General features: G+C 36.4%; 3 protein-coding genes and 1 non-coding gene across 5 annotated transcripts; 1 reads left to right on the forward strand and 3 right to left on the reverse strand.

Annotated features, from left to right (window-relative positions):
• The first annotated feature begins 1413 nt into the window (after positions 1-1413).
• LOC110889855 lies at positions 1414-4221 on the forward strand. Of its 2 annotated transcripts, none has more exons than XM_022137429.2 (2): positions 1414-1546; positions 2278-4221. In XM_022137429.2, the coding sequence occupies exon 2, from the start codon at positions 2305-2307 to the stop codon at positions 3673-3675; it is 1371 nt and encodes a 456-aa protein (XP_021993121.1). In that variant the 5' UTR covers positions 1414-1546; positions 2278-2304; the 3' UTR covers positions 3676-4221. The 2 variants fall into 2 exon arrangements, with proteins under 2 accessions (XP_021993121.1, XP_035841520.1); XM_035985627.1 differs by lacking the exon at positions 1414-1546 and adding an exon at positions 1633-1653.
• On the reverse strand, positions 4135-6311 carry LOC110889856 (thioredoxin M3, chloroplastic). The gene is made up of 2 exons (XM_022137430.2): positions 6031-6311; positions 4135-4724 (listed from the first exon to the last, which is right to left on the reverse strand). Exons 1-2 carry the CDS (start codon positions 6212-6214, stop codon positions 4399-4401), a joined length of 510 nt encoding a protein of 169 aa, XP_021993122.1. The 5' UTR covers positions 6215-6311; the 3' UTR covers positions 4135-4398.
• A 107-nt stretch (positions 6312-6418) lies between these two features.
• On the reverse strand, positions 6419-6491 carry TRNAR-UCU. The gene has a single exon. It is a non-coding gene; the product is annotated as a tRNA-Arg (tRNA).
• Positions 6492-7020: 529 nt separating this feature from the next.
• On the reverse strand, positions 7021-15078 carry LOC110889854 (methylcrotonoyl-CoA carboxylase beta chain, mitochondrial). The gene is made up of 10 exons (XM_022137428.2): positions 14757-15078; positions 13541-13660; positions 11097-11531; positions 9975-10065; positions 9086-9327; positions 8820-8984; positions 8349-8423; positions 8102-8233; positions 7923-7979; positions 7021-7336 (listed from the first exon to the last, which is right to left on the reverse strand). The coding sequence occupies exons 1-10, from the start codon at positions 14979-14981 to the stop codon at positions 7133-7135; spliced, it is 1746 nt and encodes a 581-aa protein (XP_021993120.1). The 5' UTR covers positions 14982-15078; the 3' UTR covers positions 7021-7132.
• Positions 15079-23887: the final 8809 nt, after the last annotated feature.

The following is a 23887-nucleotide window of genomic DNA, read 5'->3' on the forward strand; positions in this document are numbered from 1 at the left end:
TTGCCATGTGGAATTGTTTAAACTTTTGAGACTTATGCTAGTAGTTAAACTTGTATACTCGCCAATACTTTTGTATTGAACCATATTTTGAAACGTGTTGTAGGAATTTGATGACGATGATGATGATGATGAAATCTAGTAGGATTGACTAGAAATGCACTTTAGAATTTTAATATTGTTGTTGTATTTGTTTTATGTTCCTTGTTGTATTTGTTCCGTGTTCCTTGTTGTACTTTACTTCAAATGCTATACTCGGATGTTTAGCAATGAAATGAAATTCAATTTTATTAAATATTGTCGCAAATAGTGCTATGAAGTCTCTTCAATCCCGTTTTCATCTTACTCCGATGTTTCTGCCATCGGTTGGGCTGTGACACGCCCACTATGTTATCAAGATCCTCTTCAGCAACATAGTCATCATCCTCATCACTCTCACTTTCATCCACTGCTTCAGTAGGCTCTGATTCCCTCTGAAATGGATTGCTTGAAGAGGAATAACATTAACTTTTTATAAAGTTAGCATTTTAAACAATCACAATGCTAGATAGAACAACTGTCACAATGCTAGTATACTTCAATTGGAACATGATTATGTAATGTCTCAGCATCGTCTAACGAATGCATAGGTCAATAAGCTCATACCCTTTACTAGCTTGATAACACAAATGAGCTAAACCAACATCCATACTCAACTACCTAATTCCAAAATTCAAACAAACATGTGGATTCTTGGTAAAGTAACAAAAACATCATCAGCAGAGTATGCAATGTCTTTCATGATTTGGTCCAACACATAGAAATTCAATCCTTCAGTATTGACATTATCGATATATGTTATCTTACCATTTAAATACTCCATGGATAATCTAAAACTCAACTCCGTGATAAACTTAGGCATACAAAACTTTGATTGATCGGTTGTGAACATTTATAAAGAACTAATTAGTGATTTACAACGAGAATTTGCATCAAAAAATCTGTTTTACACAACAAAAAACTTACGCTACAAATCATCGGGATCATAGAGATCATCTTCAGCACGAATTCGCCAATACATATCCGCCATTACGTGAATTAATGATGAACAACGACTGAAAAGATGGCTTTGTACATGGTCTGGAGTTAAGAATGAGAAAGGGTTTGAGGGTCGCAACAACAAAAATCATATATTGGGGATTATTGAGGTGAAAATTACTAATTTACCCTTGTTACAAACGGTCTAACTCGGTCAATTTAACAGAAGTTAGGCTCAGGTACGTAACATGTAACGCTTCTGCAATACGGAAACTTAACAAGCAAAATTTTCAAAATGGAAGACGCAACTTGACACCAGACCCTTTCTTATGGACGAAAATTGGTGTTTACATTGATTTCTTAGGTGTCAAACACCCACACTCTTTTTTCTTTCATGTCTTCAAAGGCATAAATATCAGAATTAGGTAGAAAAAAAAAAGCAAAAACAATCCCTATCGCTTATATGATATATCTCCTTTCAAAATTAAAAAAAAAAAAAATCACACCGAAAACACCATTCTACTTTCGGCAGGTAATTTCAAATCTCTCCCTCTGTAATCATATTTAATTTGTTATCTTCGGTTGCAGATCTATGAATGTTTATCTTGATTTTCATCTTAAATTTGAATCCATGTCAAGGTGTTATACGTTTAGAATATATTTTCTCTCGTTTTCTAGGTTAATCGGACACTTTGAATACTGATTTCAATTTATCAAGCCTGAATTTGATGTTTGTTTTCGATTTCAATTCATTAGGTTATCACCAACGTATAGCTAGGTTGACCCGTTGACCGTTGATTATTAGATTTCACGATGTTGTGTTAATTTTATTGATTTCGTGTTCTACACGTTTGGTTTATTGAGGATTTAGTTCAATTTATTTGTAGCATATATATATTGAATCTATCATTAGTTTTTCAATTAGTGTTAAAATCTGGACCTTAGATATTAAGTTGTTGACAAATATGTGATTGCTGCTTGCTGATTATATGATATGAAATGCATAAGAGTATTTGTATTTAACGCCTTCTCGCGTTCCTACTGTAATTTGAACTTTGAAAAATGATTGATTGTTAACGGTGATCGCTTCAAGTTATCTGTCAGGTACTCGAGTAGGATTGTGGTGCACTTAGATTATTATTCTAGGGCATTTTAAGTAGCATTTGTGGTTTTGCTTATGCGTAGAACTCGGATATTATAGGTTGACACTATATGAAATTTGAGAGGGATAACAAAAAAAAATATTTTTTTTTAAATCAACAGGTCCCTTGAAGCTTTTGTTATCTACTGATGGCCGGCACAAACGCATCAACGTTGATATTATCTTCAGGATCCATGGAACAAACACAACTGTCCATCCAAAACACAAGCTCACCTCAACAAAACCGTAACGGGTCAGACGGGTCGATTGCCATACTCTGGGACATGGAAAACTGTCCCGTTCCTAGCGACATACGGCCAGAAGATGTGGCCAGTAACATCCGAATGGCCTTACGGGTCCACCCGATAATTACCGGTGCCGTAACAATGTTCTCCGCTTACGGGGATTTCAACGGCTTTCCTAGACGTCTCAGAGAAGGATGCCAAAGGACAGGTGTCAAGCTCATAGACGTACCGAACGGCAGAAAAGATGCTGCGGATAAAGCGATATTAGTCGACATGTTTCTTTTTGCTCTCGATAATCCCCCACCGTCTACAATCATGCTGATTTCCGGTGATGTTGACTTTTCTCCCGCACTTCACATACTTGGTCAACGCGGGTATACCGTAATTCTCGTGATTCCGTCCGGTGTTGGTGTTTCGTCTGCGTTGAGTAACGCTGGTAGTTTCGTTTGGGACTGGCCTAGTGTTGTTCGTGGAGAAGGGTTTGTTCCGGCTCGTGGGACCGGTATGGGTCCTGCTGACATGGCGAGCTTACTGATGAGCTGTCAGATAACCGACAGCTCAGATGTTCAAAACGAAGAAGAAGCGATTGTTTATAGAGGAATATCTCGAACCTACTATAGTTCCAAAGATTTTTCAACAACATCAAGGTCTTATAGTCTTCCATGCGGTTTAAACAACGATATAACGTGGGTCCAGCCTGGAGATTTGACCGGCTTAAAGGGTCAACTCGTTAAGCTTCTAGAATGTTTCAACGGTTGTTTGGAGCTTGCACGTCTTCCCGCTGAATACCAGAGAAGTTTCGGGAGACCGCTTTACGTTTCGGAATACGGGACGTTGAAACTCGTAAATCTTTTGAGAAAAATGAGTGATAAAATAGCCGTTGAAGGTAAGGGACAAAGGAAGTTTGTATATCTTAGGAAATGTTTAGCGGGGACCACTTCGGTTGCGGAAAAGATTGATAGAAAAGGCAAGGGTATACGGGACGAGAATACGTGTGATGACTTCTCGGATGAAGAAAGGGTAGTTTTGGAAGATCAAGATGAAAGTTTAGATAAGTTTAGGTTTGAGCTTCAGGAGATTTTAGTGAGTTATTCGTGTACGATATCTTTGGGGTATTTTGAGGCGATTTATCAGCAAAGGTATAAACGAGCGTTGGATTTTCAAAGGTTTGGTGTGAGTGAATTGGAGGAGTTGTTTGAAAAGGTGGATGATGTCGTTGTGGTTCTTGAAGAACCGGTAAGCAAGAAGAAGTTTTTGGTCGCTGCCGGTTGCTAAACAAATTAACGTGTTGCCATACAAGGTTCTTTTTTACATAATTCCACCTAAGCATGGGTTCGAAGAAGAATCGTCACTTGGTTCGGTTGTGTTGGTGGCCGCTAAGGCTATCACAGGTGTCCCGTCCCAACTTGAACAGGTGCACACGTGGGTTTGATCATTTATCGTACAGAAAAAAGAGATGCTGAGCCGGTTGTATGAGGAAAACAAAACGGGTAGACGTTTATGTACAGTTTGTTCGGGTTCTTCATACGAATATGAGATACGGATCTAAAGAAAGATGAAAACGCTTGATTTCGATGTCTTCATACGGCGGTGTTTTATTGAGACGGGTATCATCTGACATGATTTGATGGAATAAACTTGGATTGCTCGGTTCCAGGCGCATCAGTTGATGAAGAAACAAACAATAAACTTGTAATTTTTCCTATAAAAAAATATATTAAAAAGACTGGCAAGTGGCAACTGAAATGTTTTCATACCATTGACAAAGAAAACAACTCATGATGTAAATTTTAAAAGATGATAACCCTTATTTTTCTATAAGAACACAACCCCCAACCTGAGTTTGTCACATCGACTGTAGTCGCAAAATAAACCGTTTCTGTATCAACGCTTATCAACCCTAAACCGCCAATGAGAAAATCGTCCAAATTCAGATTTAAGCAGAAAACGAAGCTAGCACAAACCACCTAAACAACTTTACACACCCCCTTAAAAAGTTCAAGACGAAGACGACAAGACCCTTTCAATGGCAGCCACATAGAACTCTTTAGGCATGGTCCCAACCACTGACTCACACTTCTCACCGTTCTTGAACAAAACCACTATTGGGACCGCTTTGATGTCGTATTCCTCTGTGATTCGTGGGTCCTTGTCAGCGTTTAGCACGTAACAGTTCACCTTCCCTGCATATTCGGCTGCAATCTCATCGATCACACGGTGCACCATTTGGCATGGTCCACACCAGCTGGCATAGAACTCAACTAGTACTGGGGTTTTGCTTTCGAGAACTGATGTGTTCCATGACTGCCCCGTCACCACTGTTGCTGTAATTATAGATGTAAATAGAAGCGCATGATCAGCTTATTTCATAATCATAGAAACGAAGCAATTAGGCCTTAACGGTCAAAGTCAAACGGCTCACAGTGCATCACATACGGTTTTGTGTTTCAAAAAAATGGCATCCGATATAACTAAACTAAACAAATTTTCTAATCTGAATAAAATCTCCAGGAATATGGATGGGGTTACATAATCCCACCCACCGCAAGATTATATCTGAAGTATGTGCTTTCTTAAACAAGATCAGCCTATTATTAACCAATTCAAGGGGAATAATGTGTAACCTCTATAACTAAACACGGAGAGGGTTTGGATGTGCATTTCATCAGTTGTAAGTAATTGGGGGTAATCACGGTTTTCTGATTATTTAGGGGTCAAAATAACCAGATTCGGAGGCTCACATGTAAGAAATAATCAGATTATACATTAACTAGTTCTTAATGGTGCAATAATCAGTTTCAAAATATAAATCCAAACACCCTTTTTGATCATTTTCTCACATCATTGATCTTTACATCCCACAGACAGTTTTCTCTCTTTTTTAACGGCAAATTAGGATCACTGGCGGACCACTGGAGTATCATCGTGCCACCAGCAGAACCACCCGATCATATCCATCTCCACTAGGCTATAATGCCTATACACCAATTCAGGAGGAAACCCAATAAATCTGGGAAAAATCCCCCTTTGTGAGAATCGAACCAAGGACCTAATGGTCCCAAAACCTTATCCCATCCCAAGATGCCACTAGGCTATAATGCCATGGATAGAAAGCTTTCTCTCTAGTTAAAGCTAATTAAGAGATTACATTTGTTGACAAAGTTTCCATAGTTTTGTGGATTTGCTTCTTTAATCCAAATAAAGAAAGTAGAGCTATTTCTTTATTTAGCAGCCTATAAAGAGTAACCACAAAATGCACAAAATATTAAATAACTTGGACCTTAATGTCATAAATGTCAACTACATTCTACCAATGCTTATCAAGTTAGCAAAATAAAAAACAAGAAAACCCTCTAATAAAAATATGATCGATCACCAATAACAAAATCATGCTAAAACCACAATTAATTGGCCCACATAAACAATAAAATCTTCATATTAATTATCAAATCATACACTCAAAAGGAACAAAATACTAAACAAAAATCACTAATCACTTTAGGAAACAAAATCCCTAATTCGATTCGATCCCACTCTGATTCAGGAAATCTTAATAAAATACGATCCCGCCAATAAACCATAAAAAAACTGGCGCAATAAGATGTTATTAAACATAGAAATGAAAAGTACCTTTAGATGGGCGTTGTTGCATAGAGAGGACTCGAACAGGTGATTTGGTTTTGATCGGACGGAACGAGAAGCCATTATTATTGTGCAGAGGGGATGCAAACAGTGAAGATCGTAATGCGAATTGGGTGTTAAGATGAGAAGAAGAAGAAGAAGAAGGTAAAACAGAAGAAGATGAATTCGCCATTTGTAAACAAAGAGTTTGAGGGAAGAATTGATTGATCAGAGAGATCTGATGGGTGATGACGTGGATATTATTATTATTGAAAATGAGAGTTGAGAGTGAAGCTGGAGAACAAAACAGATGAGGTCTATTTATAGCTCCGTGGAAAACAAGAACCGCATATAATTAAATACAAAATTAAAATATTTAGAAAATTAAAAAAAATTACACGCCCGGTGGGACTCGAACCCACAATCGCCTGATTAGAAGTCAGACGCCTTATCCATTAGGCCACGGGCGCTTCTTTGGTCAATATTTTACAAATATTCAATTTATTTTGTTCAAACTAAATAAATATTATAATTCTGTAAATAAATAAGTCGAGTTTGATACATAGTCGGTTTTAAGTACAAAAGTGGAGAATGGTATAAGAGTTTATGCGTAGTGGTGGAAGATAATTACATGTAGTGTAAGAGTAAAATATAGAATGATATCAGTATTTATATGTTGTGCATGGAAGATAATCACATATAGTGAGAGAAATATGGATGGTTAAAAAAACCTCCGAAACAATAGATATACTTTATCAATATGGTTCGTGCAGTTTTTATGAGTTGCTTTTGTATTAAACATTTCTCTCTACATGTGTGTGTTTACATTCATATCATGTTTAGTGTTCTTGTATGTTAGGCATTAAAACTTGCATTTCAAGTAACTAAGTGCATCTATTTTTTGTAACGGAGGATATAGAAAGTTTTTTTCGCTACCTAAGTGTATCATTTTTTTGTAATGTGCTACGTATCCAAGTGTAGCAGCCAGAGTAGATTTTCTTTTCATACGACAATTTGGGGCGCTTGAAGAAACCCCTTTAAATGGCATTATCTTATGAAGATTATGTTAAAAGAAGTTTCATCGGCCATAACCAATTCATGTAAAACATGTTTACATTCTAAATACACCAAATTTAGTAGTTTGTGTGGGGCGATTTCTAGAAGCAGAGATGCAAAGTCCCAAGATCTTTCGGGTGTCAGCAGGGTCAATTATCCCATCATCCCATAATCTTGCTGTTGAATAATATGCACTGCTTTCTCTATCGTATGCTTCGATAAATTTCCCCTTGAATTTATCGTCGTCTTCCTTTGACCACTGTAAGTCAACCCAACCAGTTATTAGACTCTTACTAGCCAGATTAAACCGACGTCATATCAAAATGGCCTTTTGACCCATAAAGTTCATGCCTAGTCACTCGACTTCACATAACTCTTGCCAATAAGAAGATGACACTTACCATGTTATGCGGTTTTGTTTTCTAAGAATTGGGTAAATTACATCGGCTTTACACCTGATTTCAAGCTAATCGCGTCATCACGAAAAAAAACCCCAATAAAAAGGTGACACGTGACCAAATTACAGGATTTTATATATTGAGAACAGTGTGAATTACAGAATTAAAAGGCAATGTTGTTATGTCACGTAATTTACAAGATTCTCAAGCTACCAAATCACGTAATTTGGACAAGTGTCGTCTTTTTAGTGAGTATGCATGTCGTTTTGTTATTGGTTTTATGAAAATTACAAGTAGTCAAGCGGCTAGCATGGGAACATAAAGTCTTTGATAAATAAGTTGGTCAAAATGGTTATTTGAGAGATTTTCCCTATTTTTAAAGACTAAAAAAAGTTGAGTCAACAAAAATTTATCCCAGAATTCTAAAAAAATATATATTGTCATTACCTGAATTCCCTCTTTTTTCACCTTGCTCTTTTCTATCTGAGACATCACACCAGCCGCCTGTAAATTTGGCAAACACCACAATATATAAGCAAACAATTTCTTCATTTATTTTGACCAACATAAAAAAAGTTGAAATACGTATTTTCACAATATATAAGAGTAAAGAGCATAGAGGAAACCTGAGGACCACCCATGACGCCGATTTTGGCGTTCGGCCAGAAGAACATAAAGTCTGGATTATATGCCCGCCCGCACATTGCATAATTCCCAGCACCAAAGCTTGCACCAACAACGATAGTAATTTTAGGTACCTGTAAATACATAAATAATACAGCTGTTACTCTTAACGGCCGTTTTTTTGGGACATATATAATTTGAACATCAGCAATTGAAGCCAACTGTTGCGTGTTGCTAAACGGAACTAACCTTTGCACAAGAAACAGCCATCACCATCTTTGCTCCGGCTTTTGCTATACCGTTAGCTTCTGATTTCGATCCAACCTATCACAGGAACAAAATTTCCATAACATATGTCCTTAAAGTACACGGATGGTCCATGTGGTTTACTAAGATTTTGGATTTGTTCCCCAGCTTCTCAAAAGTACACAGATGGTCCCCGTGGTTTGCACTTCATAACGTATGAGTCCCCAGCTAATAAATCTAAAGGTTTCAACAGGTCCAAGTTAGGGACTAAATACGTTACCTAGTGCAAACCACAGGGACCATCCATGTGCTTTTAGGCAAAGTTGGGGACCAAATGCGTTACAAAATGCAACCCACAGTGACCATTTGTTTACTTTTGAAAAGCTAGGGACCAAATCCAAAATTTTGGTAAACCACAAGGACCATCCTTGTACTTTACTCCTAAATGTTTACTGGATGAATTAGAAGACATACCATGAATCCTGTAATATTTTGAAGAAACACCAATGGGATATTACGTTGAGAACATAATTCAATAAAGTGGGTTCCTTTTAGAGCGGATTCATTAAATAACACTCCATTGTTTCCCAATATTCCAACAGGCTGTCCATGAATTCTAGCAAATCCGGTTACAAGGGTCTGCAAAATGGAAAGAAAAAAGAGAATTATAATTATATTGAATAGCGTCGTGACAAAAACTTACGTAAGTTAGGGTAAAAAGCGATAAACTTGGCCCTCACAGTGCCATACAATTGTTTGAATTCATCAAATTCACTTCCGTCAACTATGCGGGCAATAATTGACCGAATGTCAAATGACTGTTTTAGATCTGTTGGTGCGATTGACCGAAGCTCGTTGACATCATAAACTGGCTCTTTGTAATCAGAAATAGTGCATTGAAAACCGTTCACCATTCCTTCATTTCCAGCTGTGTGTAAGTTTTTAACAATATTCCTTCCTATAGAGAGCGCATGCGGTTCATCTGTGCAGTTATGAATCATTAAAGATGTCGAATTAGTTTGATTTCATAAAAGAACACTTGAAAGCAGGTTATAAGTCCTAAGCAGTTAATGCGGTAAAATATCGGATATCGGTCAAGGACCGGTATTTGAGATATAGGTTACACGATGGGATATCAATATCATATCAGTAAATTTAATATCATGCAGAATTGATATATATAGCAATTTAACACTAACATTTCAGTATACTCTCCTACCATTAACAAATTAACCTTTTGCAACTTGCAAAACACTAACAATTGTAGCAACTAGGAACTCATTAAGACTTAAAACACTAACGTTTAACACTTAACAATCAAGACTTAATCACTTAAAAACACTAATAGCAGCAATAAGAAGAAAGACAAATGGTAGAACTAAGAAGAAAGGTACTGATATCGGGAAGATCGGTGATATATCGGTTAAATATCGGTCAAATACCGGAAATATCGGTCAATATTGTCGATATTATCGGTATAGATATTTGACACTGATATTTTACATGGGTACCGATAACCGATATATCACCGATATTAATTGCATAGGTTATAACTAATCAGTGATCATGCATAACATGTAGCTCTATTTTAATAAAACCTGTGCTAATGAATATGCATAGGAAGTTTACCTTGTGCAAGATAGTCTGAAACACCTGATATCTTACAATGAACATCTGCACCCCCTAAATCTTCAGAAGACACTTCCTCCCCTGTAGCAGCCTGGAAACTAGTCATTTAGATGCATACACACGGGCCCACATGGCCACATGTAAAAAAAGTCATGAAAAATATGAAATAACAATAAATACAAATTGGGCTGCAAATGAACTTGATGCAGTTTCACGTGCAATCAAATGGCTCAAGAACGATTAGTTAATCAAAGACCATAAATTGAACCAAAGGTTCCAAGAACAAAGTTCTTTTCAATAAAATTCAATCAGAACTCAACTTAAAATGTTCACCAACACCTCTATTTATACTAGACCCTAACAACCTTAGAGATAAACATAAATATAAAAGAGAAAACATAAAACAAACTTTTAAAATTCAAATAAGAAGATAGCCCTGCGTCAGAACTGAACGTTCAGCCGTGAAGTTCGTTTGTGTTCGTTCGTTTAAAAATGAACTAACACAAACAAGAAATTTCGTTCGTTTAGTTAAATGAACGAACATGAACAGAGGTGGCCGTTCATTCGTTTATGTTCGTGAACGTTCGGTAACATGTTCGTTTATGTTTGTTTAGGTTCGATAGTTCATTGGGGTTTTAATTTTTATATTTTATATTTAAATACATCAAAATTCCCGCTAATAAATATTTAACAAATATTAGTATATTGTATTTTATTGAAATTATTTAATAAATATTAGGTTAGTATACTATGGGTGGATCTGCATAATATTTGTGATGAAAGATACCGATTTATTCAAAATTTAATACATGTTCCTTTGTGTTGTGTTCATTTGTGTTTATGAACATTCATATGTACTCATTTATGTTCATGAATGTTCGTTTGTGGTCATGATCGTTCGTTTGCGTTCGTTACCTAAACTTAACTAACGAACACAAACGAACACGTTCATTTTCTTTATGAACGAACAGGAACACAAAATCTCGTTCGTTAAGTGTTCATGAACAGTTCGTGAACACATAATTTCCTTAAAAACGTGTTCGTTCGGCTCGTTTACAGCCCTAAATACAAATATACCACAAAAAATAACATAAAAGTTGCCAAGAAAGAAAGTAAACTAACCTTCACAAGTGGAGGTCCCGCTAGAAATATGGTACCATTTCCTTTGACCATAACACTTTCATCAGCCATTGCGGGTATGTAGGCCCCACCTGCTGTGCAAGAACCTAATACTAGAGCAATTTGGGGAATGCCTTCTGATGACATAATCGATTCATTATAAAATACTCTACCGAAATGCTCTTTATCAGGAAAAACCTCAGCTTGTTTTGGAAGAAAAGCCCCACCGCTATCAACAAGATATATACATGGTAATCTGCAATTCGCTGCAATTTCTTGAGCTCGAAGATGTTTTTTAACCGTAACGGGGTAGTAAGTCCCCCCTTTGACTGTAGCATCATTTGCTATAAACATACAAAGTTTTCCGTGCACTGGTCCTATCCCGGTGATTATACCACCAGATGGTAGAGGCTCGTCGTATAACTCGTAGCCTGCAAGCTTTGATCAATAATGAAAAAGAAATAAACAGAAGAACAAGAAGAAAACACACTGAAGAGTAACTATTGCCTATCATATGAAAGTTCTGTTTTCTAATTATTCTGTAGCAAGTACATAAGTTACAAGCTATTTCTCTTTTTTTTTTTTTGAACGGCAAGTTACAAGCTATTTCTTGCAATGCTGTGTTGTAAAATATCCTAAGCAATGCAGTTAATGCGGTAAAAAATCGGATATCGGGTATTGCGGTGAGATATCGATGGGATATCGGTAATTTTAATATCATGCAGAATTGATATATATAGCAATTTAACACTAACAATTGAGTATACTCTCCTATGATTAACAAAGGGTCATTTACATATATCCCCCCTGCTAAGATCGTTTATTACATATTTATTTACCCAGTCCTTAAAATCAATTACATATTTCCCCTTCCTAAACTATATATATTACATATTTCTCCTTCCTAAACTATATATATTACATATTTACCCATTTCATTAAAATTACTCCTATTAAATTACTATATTACCCTTAATGAACTTATAATTAAATTGTAAAATTAATATTAATCGTTTTTGTTAATAACTAATTGTATATTAATTTAATTCGTGGTACAAATTAATGGTTTCTTATTGTATTTTCTTAAAATCATATCATAACCACATACAGACACCCTATGGTTCTCTCATCTCTTTAACACCGGCACACCCCAAAAGGAAAACCTACCGGGAAAAAGAACATATGCAGACAACGGCGGCGATTGGTGGTGCAAAGCGACGACGACGGCGGTTGATTTCATGTGGGTTTTCACCTCTAGCAGACAAGGGCGGCGGCTTGTAGTTGAAACCAGCTACGGCATGTACAGAAACAGGCGGCGAAGCCCCCTTTCTAGTTCACGGTGGCGAGCGGTGGCTGCTTACACGGGGTGGCAATGAAGGCTTGCGGAGTTGCAATGGTGTTTGATTTGAAGGAGGGTGTTAAAGATGAAGACTAAACTATATTTAATTAAGTTACAGTTGGAAGTTTATTATATATTATTCATATCAATATAAAGTAAATCAAGGTTCCATGTATATCTATAGCAGTGAGTAACAATGGTGGATATGTTAGAACAGAAAGATGAGCTATTGTTTATGTATATATTAGTATGCGAAAGAACCAGATTTTTGTTGGGAAATTACAATGATTTTAACGAGGTTTAATGAGATGCGTCTTTTTCAAGAATATTAGTATGCGAAAGAACCAGATTTCTATTTCCATGGGATTTGATGGTGGTGATTGAATTCTTTAAATTACAATAATGGTGAAGGGTAAGTGGGTAATTTCATAAAAAAAGGGGAAATATGTAATTGATTTTATAAATTGGGTAAATATGTAATAAAGGCTCTTAATAGGTGGAAATATGTAAAAATCCCATTAACAAATTAACCTTTTGCAACTTGCAAAACACCAACAATTCTAGCAAGTAAAAACTAAATTAAGACTTAAAACACTAACAATTAACAATTAAGACTTAAAACACTAACAATTAAGACTTAAAACACTAACAATTAACAATTAAGACTTAAAACACTAATAGCAGTAATCAGAAGAAAGACGAATGGTAGAACTAAGAAGAAAGGTACTGATATCGACTTGGTCCAATACCGGGTCAATATCGGCGATACCGATATTCTGACCCATAAGTTACATGGGGGCCGAAAACCGATATATAACTGCATAGATCCTAAGTCCTAACATGACTTAATGGGTTGATGTAGAGTTTGTTCATCAAATAGATTGTTGGATATGCATTATCAGTGTATAATTGGGTAGATAGCTTGCCTCTGATAAATAAAGAAATCAGAAAAATTCCCCTGTACATCAAAATGTTTGACCCTAAATCCTAATTAAATCTGCATAATGAGCATTGAGCTATTAGTATCGAACTAAGCTACTGAACCCTAAAAACATGTATATGAATCACTAAAAACAAGTTATATATGAACAAATGATTAGTTTCTAACCTGAGAAAGCTCAAGGAACGAAGAAGAAGAATCCAGTAACTGATCGATTCTCTCTCTAGGAAGCAATTTGTTCCTACTTCTATGCCTCTTTACAGCTTCCTCACCTCCACCTTCTGCAACCTTCTTACACAATGAATACAAAATCATTACAAAATATAAACTCCGACACATGCATGTAATCAAAACACAGCCTCTACACTCAAAATCAGCATCTAAAACCCTCTGTTCACAAAATAAAATCCGCAAATTCGTCAACAAGTTCGCAATCATTCAAATACATTAAGCACATTAACCGTTCGATTAACGAGCAAGTTCATAATACAAAATCACTACAAAAATCAACCTCCAACACATGCATGAAATCAAAACAACACTCAAAATCAACATCTAAAATCCTCTGTTTCCAAAAATCAAATCCACAAACTCCTCAACAAGTTCGCAATCATTCAAATACATTAAACACATTAACAGTTCTATTAATGAGCAATTGCATAATACAAAATCACTACAAAAATTAACCTAACACTTGCATGAAATCAAAACTCAACCTCTAAACTCAAAATCAACATCCAAATCCTCAGTACATAAAGTCAAATCCGCAAACTCCTCAACAAGTTTGCAATCATTCAAATACATTAAACACATTAACAGTTTAATTAACCAGCACATTCATAATACAGAATTCTAAAATCAACTCCTAACACGTGCTTAGTTGCATGTAATCAAAACTCAACCTCTACACTCCAAATAAGCATCTAAAATCCTCTGTTCACAAAATCAAATCCATAAACTCCTCAACAAGTTCGCAATCATTCAAATACATCAAACGCATTAAAAGTTTGATTAACCAGCAATTTCATGATACAAAATACAAAATCATCACAAAAATTAATCTCCAGCACTCTCATGAAATCAAAACTCAACCTCTACACTCAAAATCATCATCCAAAATCCTCAGTTTCAAAAATCAAATCCACAAGCTCATCAACAAGTTCGCAATCATTCAAATACATTAACAGTTCGCTTAACGACCAATTGCATATACAAAATGAAATCAAAACTCAACCTCTCAGTCAAAACCAGCATCTAATATCCTGTGTTCACAAAATCAAATCCGCAAACTCCTCAACAAGTTCATAATCATTCAAACACATTAACAGTTCGATTAACGAGCAATAGCGAATCTAAATCTGCATTAAGGCGGATTAAAGCAAACCTGACGAATGCGAGACTGAAGTTGCGCCATTATTGACTCCATTTTTGTACTGTTTTGAATAAACGAATCGGAGGTCCGATCGATACCATCCGGGAGAACATTGTGACCGGAGCTAAAATCTCGACTGATCGACGGCGTTAACACGGCGGCGTTGATAGATAACCGCCATCGACGTGGCGATGATATTGTGGTTGATCTTACGGTTTTCACTAAGAACCCTAACATTTCAGCTTTACTGAGTGTATGAAGAGAGTGATGTATTTATATATGTAAGACACGCGGCAGTGGGCATGATAAGAACGACACGGAAGAAGTCGTTTTGAGTATGCTTGCTGGTCTGGTATTCATATCTTATCTAGCTAAATATTTGCCCATACGCATCTTTTTTTGTTTTCCTTAATTTTAAATAATTTTAGATTTTTTTGAAAGATTACAAAATACAAATCTTCAAAAAGATATCTTTTAATATTGTTTAGTGGCACATGATAAGATTTTGAAACATGAATAATTTAAATCTTACAACGTGAGTGTGTCGTTAAAAAAAACAATAATAAATCATGTTTTTGATATAATTCAAGAAATTATGAAAGTGGTGGTTAAAGTAAATATTATTGAGTTGGTAGGTTTATGTTGAGTTTGTTAGAAGTTGGTGTGGTGGTCCCTTTGTAGTTATGGATTTTATAAATAAATGTGTGATTCTTGTATGTTATTGAACAAGTTAATACAATTTATTGAACAAGTTAATACATACAATTTCATATATACCCCATATTTTATATCTATAAATAAGGGTGTTGGTCTTGAATTTTGTTGAGCAGATCAATACAAATTCATATTTACCCTATATCTTTTGTATCGAAGGTGCCAATAAAGTGTGATAGTTCTGTATAGATTTCGTCTGGTAGAGCACGTGCAACTATAATAAGTGCTTTGACATCTATCTCAAATTTTTTGAAATCAGGCATAGAGTAATCTTCCGGTTTCTTTGGCTCTTTTATACTAGGGTTTTCGACACAAAGTGTCATTGGAATGTATGGTCCGTACATAACTGACCTCCAATATTATTTGTTTTGTTGAGCAAGATAGTGTACCATTTGACGTTGCTAGGTATGATAATTTGATCTGACAAGCATGGGTAGTTTTCTATCACAACCGGAGATAAGGGATTCATAGTTTTTGAGAGTCGTTCTCTTTTGATCTTTTGATAGAAGAACAGAGTATTGTGAAAGATACTCTTGAGTTCTTACACTTTACTACTCTGAGCTACGAATAGCCAATGAATCCTTTAATGAGATGATCTTTTTGTGTTAAACTAATTGTGAAATCGAGTTTAAACGTGATCAAGCTCTGATACCAATTGTTAGGATTGAGTTTGATATTTGCAAATACTGATTATCACAATAAAATTCACAAATAGAGAGACATTATCATAAACTGTTTTCTAATGATTCATATATTCAAAAGTTTTACAGCAATGATTTTACAATCTTCCCTTCAGCCGATCACTCACAAGAGCTATTCGTATAGAAGAGAATGTGTGTGAAGTGATACATAGATCACTAACAGGTGTGATCTATTTCTACAAGTACTAAAGCTTTGTTCGTGATGTTAGCTGACGTCACCCTGATAGTGACATTTAACATTCCTAACAGAAAAGATTCCCAGATGTTAAACATCTGAGCAATCCTATCATCTGATCTTGGCTATACTAAAGCACTGATAAGATAAGTATTGTTACATTGAATAAACATTGTCTAAGTTATCCACTGTTGTAGTTGCCCAAACATCTGTTTGGCCTAACAGATGACTGGTCTTCTTCAAAAGACTTTAGCTTGATCAGGGCTTTGGTCTTCAACAGATGTTGGCCTTCAACAGTTGTTGTATTCTTGAACAGCGGTTCCAAGTCTTCATCAGATGTTAGCCAATCTCTTGAACAGATGTTCTAAATAGGTGTTCAAGATTCATAATCTTTAGGGAGAAAATTGCTTCATTGGTTGTTTATTTCTTGATTTGAGAGTCATGTTTTGGCTTTTAGATACCATCTGTTTTTTGTAGGTCCAACATGCCTTAATTGTTTTTTAGTTTCCCCCGAAACAATTTTTTTACTTCCTCACATCAACAGGAAAACAATCAATTGCGCACCTCAAATGGGTTTAGGCAGTTTCTTTGCCTTTTTTGGTATTATAAGCATAATTTATTACAACAAATAACAACAATTTCTTTAAAGAATAACGATCTCGACTAGATTTAGATCTTAGTGATCTAAACCAGCTTGTAGATGATGTATTACTTTTGGTTTATGTAATATGTGATGGCTGATTCAATAATAAAGGGTTTCATCTTCTACATCTTTCTATCTTGTTTGTTTATGCTGTTTTCACGTCATGAATCAAGTGCAATGTTGATGTTCGCCATTGATCCAGTGCTGTAACAATTTGTATATTGTCAAAATGGTCTACGTTGTCAAAATAGTTTTCTGAGTTAAATGTCATTTTAGTCCCTGTGGTTTGGGTCATTTTGTTAGTTTGGTCCAAAGGTTTCATTTTACGCCTATGGGTCCAAAAAGGTTTCACCATTGCCATTTTAGTCCACTGGGTTAACTTCATCCATTTTTTTCTGTTAACGAGAAGGGCAATTCGAGCATTTTATATGTAATTCTGTTAACTAGAAGGGCAATTCGGCCATATAAAATGACCGAATTGCCCTTCTCGTAAACAGAAAAAAATGGATGAAATTAACCCAGTGGACTAAAATGGCAATGGTGAAACCTTTTTGGACCCATAGGCGAAAAATGAAACATTTGGACTAAACTGACAAAATGACTCAAACCACGGGTACTAAAATGACATTTAACTCTAGTTTCTATTTACTCTTCACAATGTTAGCACCCAACATGTTATATATTTTTTTCTCTAAATCTCATAGGCATTTGACTATTGATAAACATGTGACAGTTGCTTATCTGTATAGATTATCTCATTCGAATATAACCTAAATGTTTATAAATTGAATATAGTGCATCTATATATGCAATTAGTAACACAATAATGAAAGTTTTGAAATGATAGGGGGTCATGATTTGGGTAATGAAAGAGTAATCACGATTTAAAGTTATCAAACTTTTGATTTTTTAATTGATGGGATTTGTATTTGTACTCTAGAATTGGATTTATGATACACTTGTGAATCTTAAGGGTGTGTTTGGTTCGTAGGAATTCAATGGAATTCAAGAGAATTGGAATTTGAATTTCATCTCTTAAGATGTTTGGTTCACAGAATTTGATGGAATTGGAATCTCAATTCCAATCTTCATGTGTTTGGTTGACAATGGAATTGGAATCGAAATTAGGCTTGAATTCCTTAAAATTTCTTTAACTAAAGGAATTCAAAATCCTTCCTATACGTGAAGGAATTAAAGTAAATTCATTGGAATCTTCGACCATTTCGACACGCACCGTTTCGACCCGTACCGTTTCGAATCGAACAGTTTCGACGCGAACTGTTTCGACCAGTACCATTTTGACAAGTACCGTTTCGAACCGAACATTTCGACCCGTACCGTTTTGACAAGTACCGTTTCGAACCGAACCGTTTCGACCCGTACCGTTTCGAATCGAACCGTTTCGACACGTACCGTTTCGATGCGTACCGTTTCGATGCAAACCGTTTCGACGTGAACCATTTCGACGCGTACCGTTTTGACCCGAATCGTTTCGACCCGAATCGTTTCGACCCGTACCGTTTCGAATTGAACCGTTTCGACCCGTACCGTTTCGAATCAAACCGTTTCGACGCGAACCGTTTCGACCCCTACCGTTTCGGCCTGTACCGTTTCGTCACGTACCATTTCCATCCGAACCGTTTCGACGCGAACTGTTTCAACCCGTACCGTTTCGAATCGAACAGCTTCGACCCGAACCGTTTTGACGCTAACCGTTTCGACCCGTGCCGTTTCGACCCGAATTAGTGGTTGTGGGTGCCGGGGTGATGGATTCCAATTCATTTGACAACTAAACACAACATAAATGGAATTGAGATTCCAATTCCAACAATTTCCAATTGGAATGTTTAAATTCTAAATCTAATTCCTTCAAATTCTAAATCCTATACAAATTATAATTTCAATTCCAAATCATTTCGTGAACCAAACGCCCCCTAAAAGTTTGGTCTCATTGTGTTTTGTTACATCTTTTGTGTTCATGATATGAATCCACTTAGCCATTTCAACTTAGATGTTTGTGATTTGAATCAACAAACATGTTAAAATATTTTGCTTGATGAAATAATCAAATACGAATTATATATTTGTGTTGATAATAACTTTTTTTGTGTTGTATGTACACTTGAGTTAAGCATCTTAAAGTTGGGGGGTAAAGCATAATGGAGGATCAGAGACAACAATATAGAAGACGAAAGCAAAGTACATTTGATAATGAGAAGTCACTTCGTGTTAAAGAGTAGGAGGTGTTAAAATATTTCAATAATCGTGTTACAAGAACTAATTGTGAGTATAGTAGCATCTACATATATGTTCAATTTATTAAATTAATAGATTTATAAGAAGTATTTCCTTATACAATCCGTGTAACATATATAAACTTAAACTAGTATAACTATATAACAAAATAAATGACATGACTGGATCATATATTTTTTTGAACGGCAAATTTAGATCACTGACGGACCACTGGGGTATCATCGTGCCACCAGTGGAATCACCCGAATAATCAAAATTTGAAAGTTAGGATCCATTATTTCTCCTTCTAGGTGCATAAAATATACATATGTCTTATAGACATTTGATATAAAGTAGTTAAACGAGTCGTATTCATGTTTAAATTTTTTTGTTAAAGTAGTTAAACGAGTCGTATTCATGTTTAAAATTTTTGTTGTTCGCGTTATCAGATACTTGTTAAACCTGCTAAGACACGATTTGCCAGCCCTACACCCGATCCATCTCCACTAGAAGATTACACCAATTCAGGAGGAAACTCGCGTTATTAGGTACTTGTTAAACCTGCTAAGACACGATTTGCCAGCCCTACACCCGATCCATCTCCACTAGAAGATTACACCAATTCAGGAGGAAACCCAATAAATCTGGGAAAAACCTTCTTGTGAGAATCGAACCCAGAGCCTCATGGTCTTTAAGTCTTATCCCACCCTTAAGATACCACTAGGCTATAATTAGATAATGCATGTGCGAGGAAGACTTTTAAGAATTGATTTTTTTTTTAAACCATGTTATCTTATCATTAAAATTTTTATTCTGCAATTTAATTTTGAAATAATTTATTAATATGATTCATAAAATACCATGATCAAAATTCTAAATAATTAGGGTTGTGCAACGGTTCAGAACCAGACTGAACCGAACCAGAACTGTTAATTGTTAAATTTAAGAACCGGAACCGAACCGTATTATAACGGGTCCGGTTCGATTCCGAACCGGTTAAATGGTTCTAGTGTAAATGGTTCTCGCGGGAACCGATTGATAATTAAATCATAAAATTCACATTTCAATAAAAACAAATCAAACCATTTAAAACATTAACTAAGAGTTGCAACATTCAAAGTTCAAACCAACCAAAGTAAAAGTAGGAAAGCAACAATAAAAAATTTCAAGCCATAAAACAAACTCTGAATAAAACTATTACAACTATCGTGTTAACAATTAAAACAAAGATCTTCAAACTTCATTCGATCTTCACCCTCTCAATCTTCTCATAAACATCTAAATAAAACCAGGTGTTAGCAATTAAAAAAATAAACGAACAATGCATCTGCTGTATTTACCAAGCGATACACTATTTATATACACATTTACAATTTGATCAACATTGATTTGATTATTTTTGTTCAATTTTTATTTTCACATACAGAAACTATATGTGTCAGAAAGCAAACATCTAGAAAGAAAATATATGCAATCATAAAAAAAAGGTCATGTAGAATAGCGTACCTGTATTTGCAGGGTGTTGATGGAGATGAACTTGTATAATAGCAATTAGGGTTAGGGTTGAGAGATGGAGAAGAATTAGAAGATGAAATATGAGATTGTGGAATGAATATAAGAGAGTTTTAAATATGGGGAAATGCACTGTATCACCCCTAAACTATGTAAAATTGGCCAATACCACGCCCAACTTTCAAGTTGGCTCCCACCACCCTCTACTCGACAACTTGGTGTCATTGTCACCCCTTCGTTAAAAAAACACTAACTGAGTTAGTTTTTTTAATCCTACGTGGCAAGGGGATGATGAGGTGGACAGCCTACGTGGCTAGTTTTGCTTCTGAAATAACAAAACGCATATGTCACACGTCTCTGATCTTCGATTTCATAAACCCTAGAAAGAAAGTTTATTTCACTGTAAACCCTCCTTAGTTCAAAAAACCATCATCATCTTCTTTGGTTCTTCATCTTCAAAGGTTTATTATCATTATACAAAATCAAATAGCTTCTTTTTAAAGTCATTATATATCCCTTTACTTCTTCTGCTACACAGCATTCTGCACAAACTCACTCACGGAAGAATCTGTCACCTTCGTTAAAGGCTAGGCAAAATCGATCCTTCCGACGATGATACAACCGCCGTTCACCGCCAATTTCCATCACCGAGCTACCGTAAAACCCTCAAAATCACAGTTAATAATAGTCGTGTGTGTGTTCTGTAGAGAGAAAGAAGAGGGATTTGACCTCTGGCCGCTTTTCTGGCATATGGAATACTCCAGCGAAAGGTCTCAGACATGGTGAATTTTATGGTGGTCTTTATTTACCCGGAAGTGCAGCGGTGGTGGTTCAATCGTGTCTCAGATTCGAAGGTAGGAGTGAGGGTGATTGTTGACGGTGGCTACGATAGTGATTGTCGAGGGTGGAGGTAATCTAGGGTTTCGATGATATCATTTTTATGGTGGAAGAGGCAATAGCGGTGGTTGTGGCTTGAGGAAACGGTTTCGGAAACTTGTCCTAATAAATATCTGGTGGTGAGTGGGGTGGATGGCAGCAGAGGATGGTGGTGGGGCGGATGGCAGGATTGTGGTGTGGGGTGTGGTGGTGGATGGTGGTGGTGTTAAGGGAGAGAGAGGTGAAAATTTTATAAATTGAATTTTGTATGTATTATATATCTATAAACCATATAACTATTTAATTTTTTTTTATTTATAAAATATGTTCGAGATCCACGTCAGCATGCCACATTGGATAAATTGGCCACGTCAGCAAAAACACTAACTGAGTTAGTGTCTAGTTAACGACGGGGTGACATAGCAACCCAAGTGTCGAGTAGAGGGTGGTGGGAGCCAACTTGAAAGTTGGGCGTGATATTGGCCAATTTTGCATAGTTTAGGGTGATACATTCCATTTCCCCTTTAAATATTTATAATCCCAACTGGTTCTAGCAGTTCTTTAACTGGAACCGTGGTTTTAACCGGAACCGAACCGGGAACCGTTTTTACCCAAATTTAAGAACCGGAACCGGACCCTATATACAAAAATAAGGTTTGGATCTAGCGGTTCCGATTCGGTTCCCCGGTTCTGGCGGTTCTGAACCGTATACAACCCTATAAATAATTATTTTTAAATACCAAAAACTTAATTAAAAACCTCTCGTGACGATGACTTAGAAGAGTACAAAATCAGTTTTTCCCGGTCACTTTAATATTATAAGCAATCGTTAACAAAATATAACCCATATTTCTAAAAATATAAACAAAAAACTATGCACTTGTGGTTGCATGATAATGACAACTCCCAAAATTTTGATCTGAAAATACACATAGCAAACTAATCCAACACACACAATTTGGTCAATAATGGTTAAGACCTGCCTTTTATGACCAACTTTAACTTATGGAAGTTTATAGTATTTTAATTATAAAATTAAACAAATAGTCCATAAAGGTCGTCTATTCAAGTTTTTTTTTTAACGGCAATTTTGGATCACTGACGGACCACCGGAGTATCATCGTGTCACCAGCGGAACCACCTGATCATATCCATCTCCGCTAGGCATAATGCCTATACACCAATTCAGGAGGAAACCCAATAAATATGGGAAAACCCCCCTTTGTGGGAATCAAACCCAGGACCTATTGGTCCCAAAGTTTTATCCCACCCCCAAGATGCCACTATGAGATATTGGGTTCAAGTCTCGCATTATAGTTTATTTTGGTTCCATTAAAGTTTTGGTTGTTGAACTTTTCAAAATTGATGTTCTAGTTGCAAGACAAAACTTTTTAAAACACCTAAATATGAGGTATTGAGTTCAAGTCTCACATTATAAAAAAAAATCGTCATAAAAATAATTACAGTTATACCCTATTTCAAAAAAACTATATTGACATTATTAACGTATACGTACCAAAAAAAAGCTTCAGAGGGTGTGGCCGACCCCATCCCTTTTCACCGAGTCCCCCTACTGCCAACCCAGTCAATCTGATTGGTTAAGTTTTGTTTTTCTTATTGCAAAACCATAGTTAGGTGTTGTTTATTTTTAAGAGGTAAAATGTCTGCAGTCTGCGGACCATATCTCCAGACATATATAGAAGAAGAGGTGAACCAAACCTCTGCAGTCTGCAAGAAGAAGGTTGTTTGTTTTTTAACGTATGCAGACTTCTAAAATAAACTGGTGGTGTACGGACGGCGGTGGTGGGTGGTGGTGGTGCTGGACGGTGATGGTGGGTGGTGGACGGTGGTGGTGGTGATGGACGGTAGTGGGTGGTGGACAGTGGTGGTGATGGACGGTGGTGGTGATGGACGGTAGTGGGTGGTGGACGATGGTGGTGGTGGTGGACGGTGGACGGTAGTGGGTGGTGGACGGTGGTGGTGAACTGTGGTGTTGGTGGTGATGGGCGGTGGTGGTGAGTGGTGGTGTTTAACTCTCTGCAGACCTTAGAAGATCTTAGAAGTGGTTGGGCCAAGTCTGCACCAAGAAGAGCTCGCGCAGACGTTTTTTAATGAAACGTCTTCGAAAAAAACAAACAAGTCTGCGCGTGGCAATGTCTGCGCGACGGCGCAGACAGAAGAGCTTGCGCAGAGCTTTTCAGAAAAAACAAACAGCACGCCCAAAATTTTGTCACATCAGCCGAACCACCGTAAACAACCCTAGAACTGGCTACATAACATGCCCAGA

The sequence above is a fragment of the Helianthus annuus genome, chromosome 16, assembly GCF_002127325.2.
Source record: "Helianthus annuus cultivar XRQ/B chromosome 16, HanXRQr2.0-SUNRISE, whole genome shotgun sequence".
In the NCBI taxonomy this organism is placed as follows: Eukaryota; Viridiplantae; Streptophyta; class Magnoliopsida; order Asterales; family Asteraceae; genus Helianthus; species Helianthus annuus.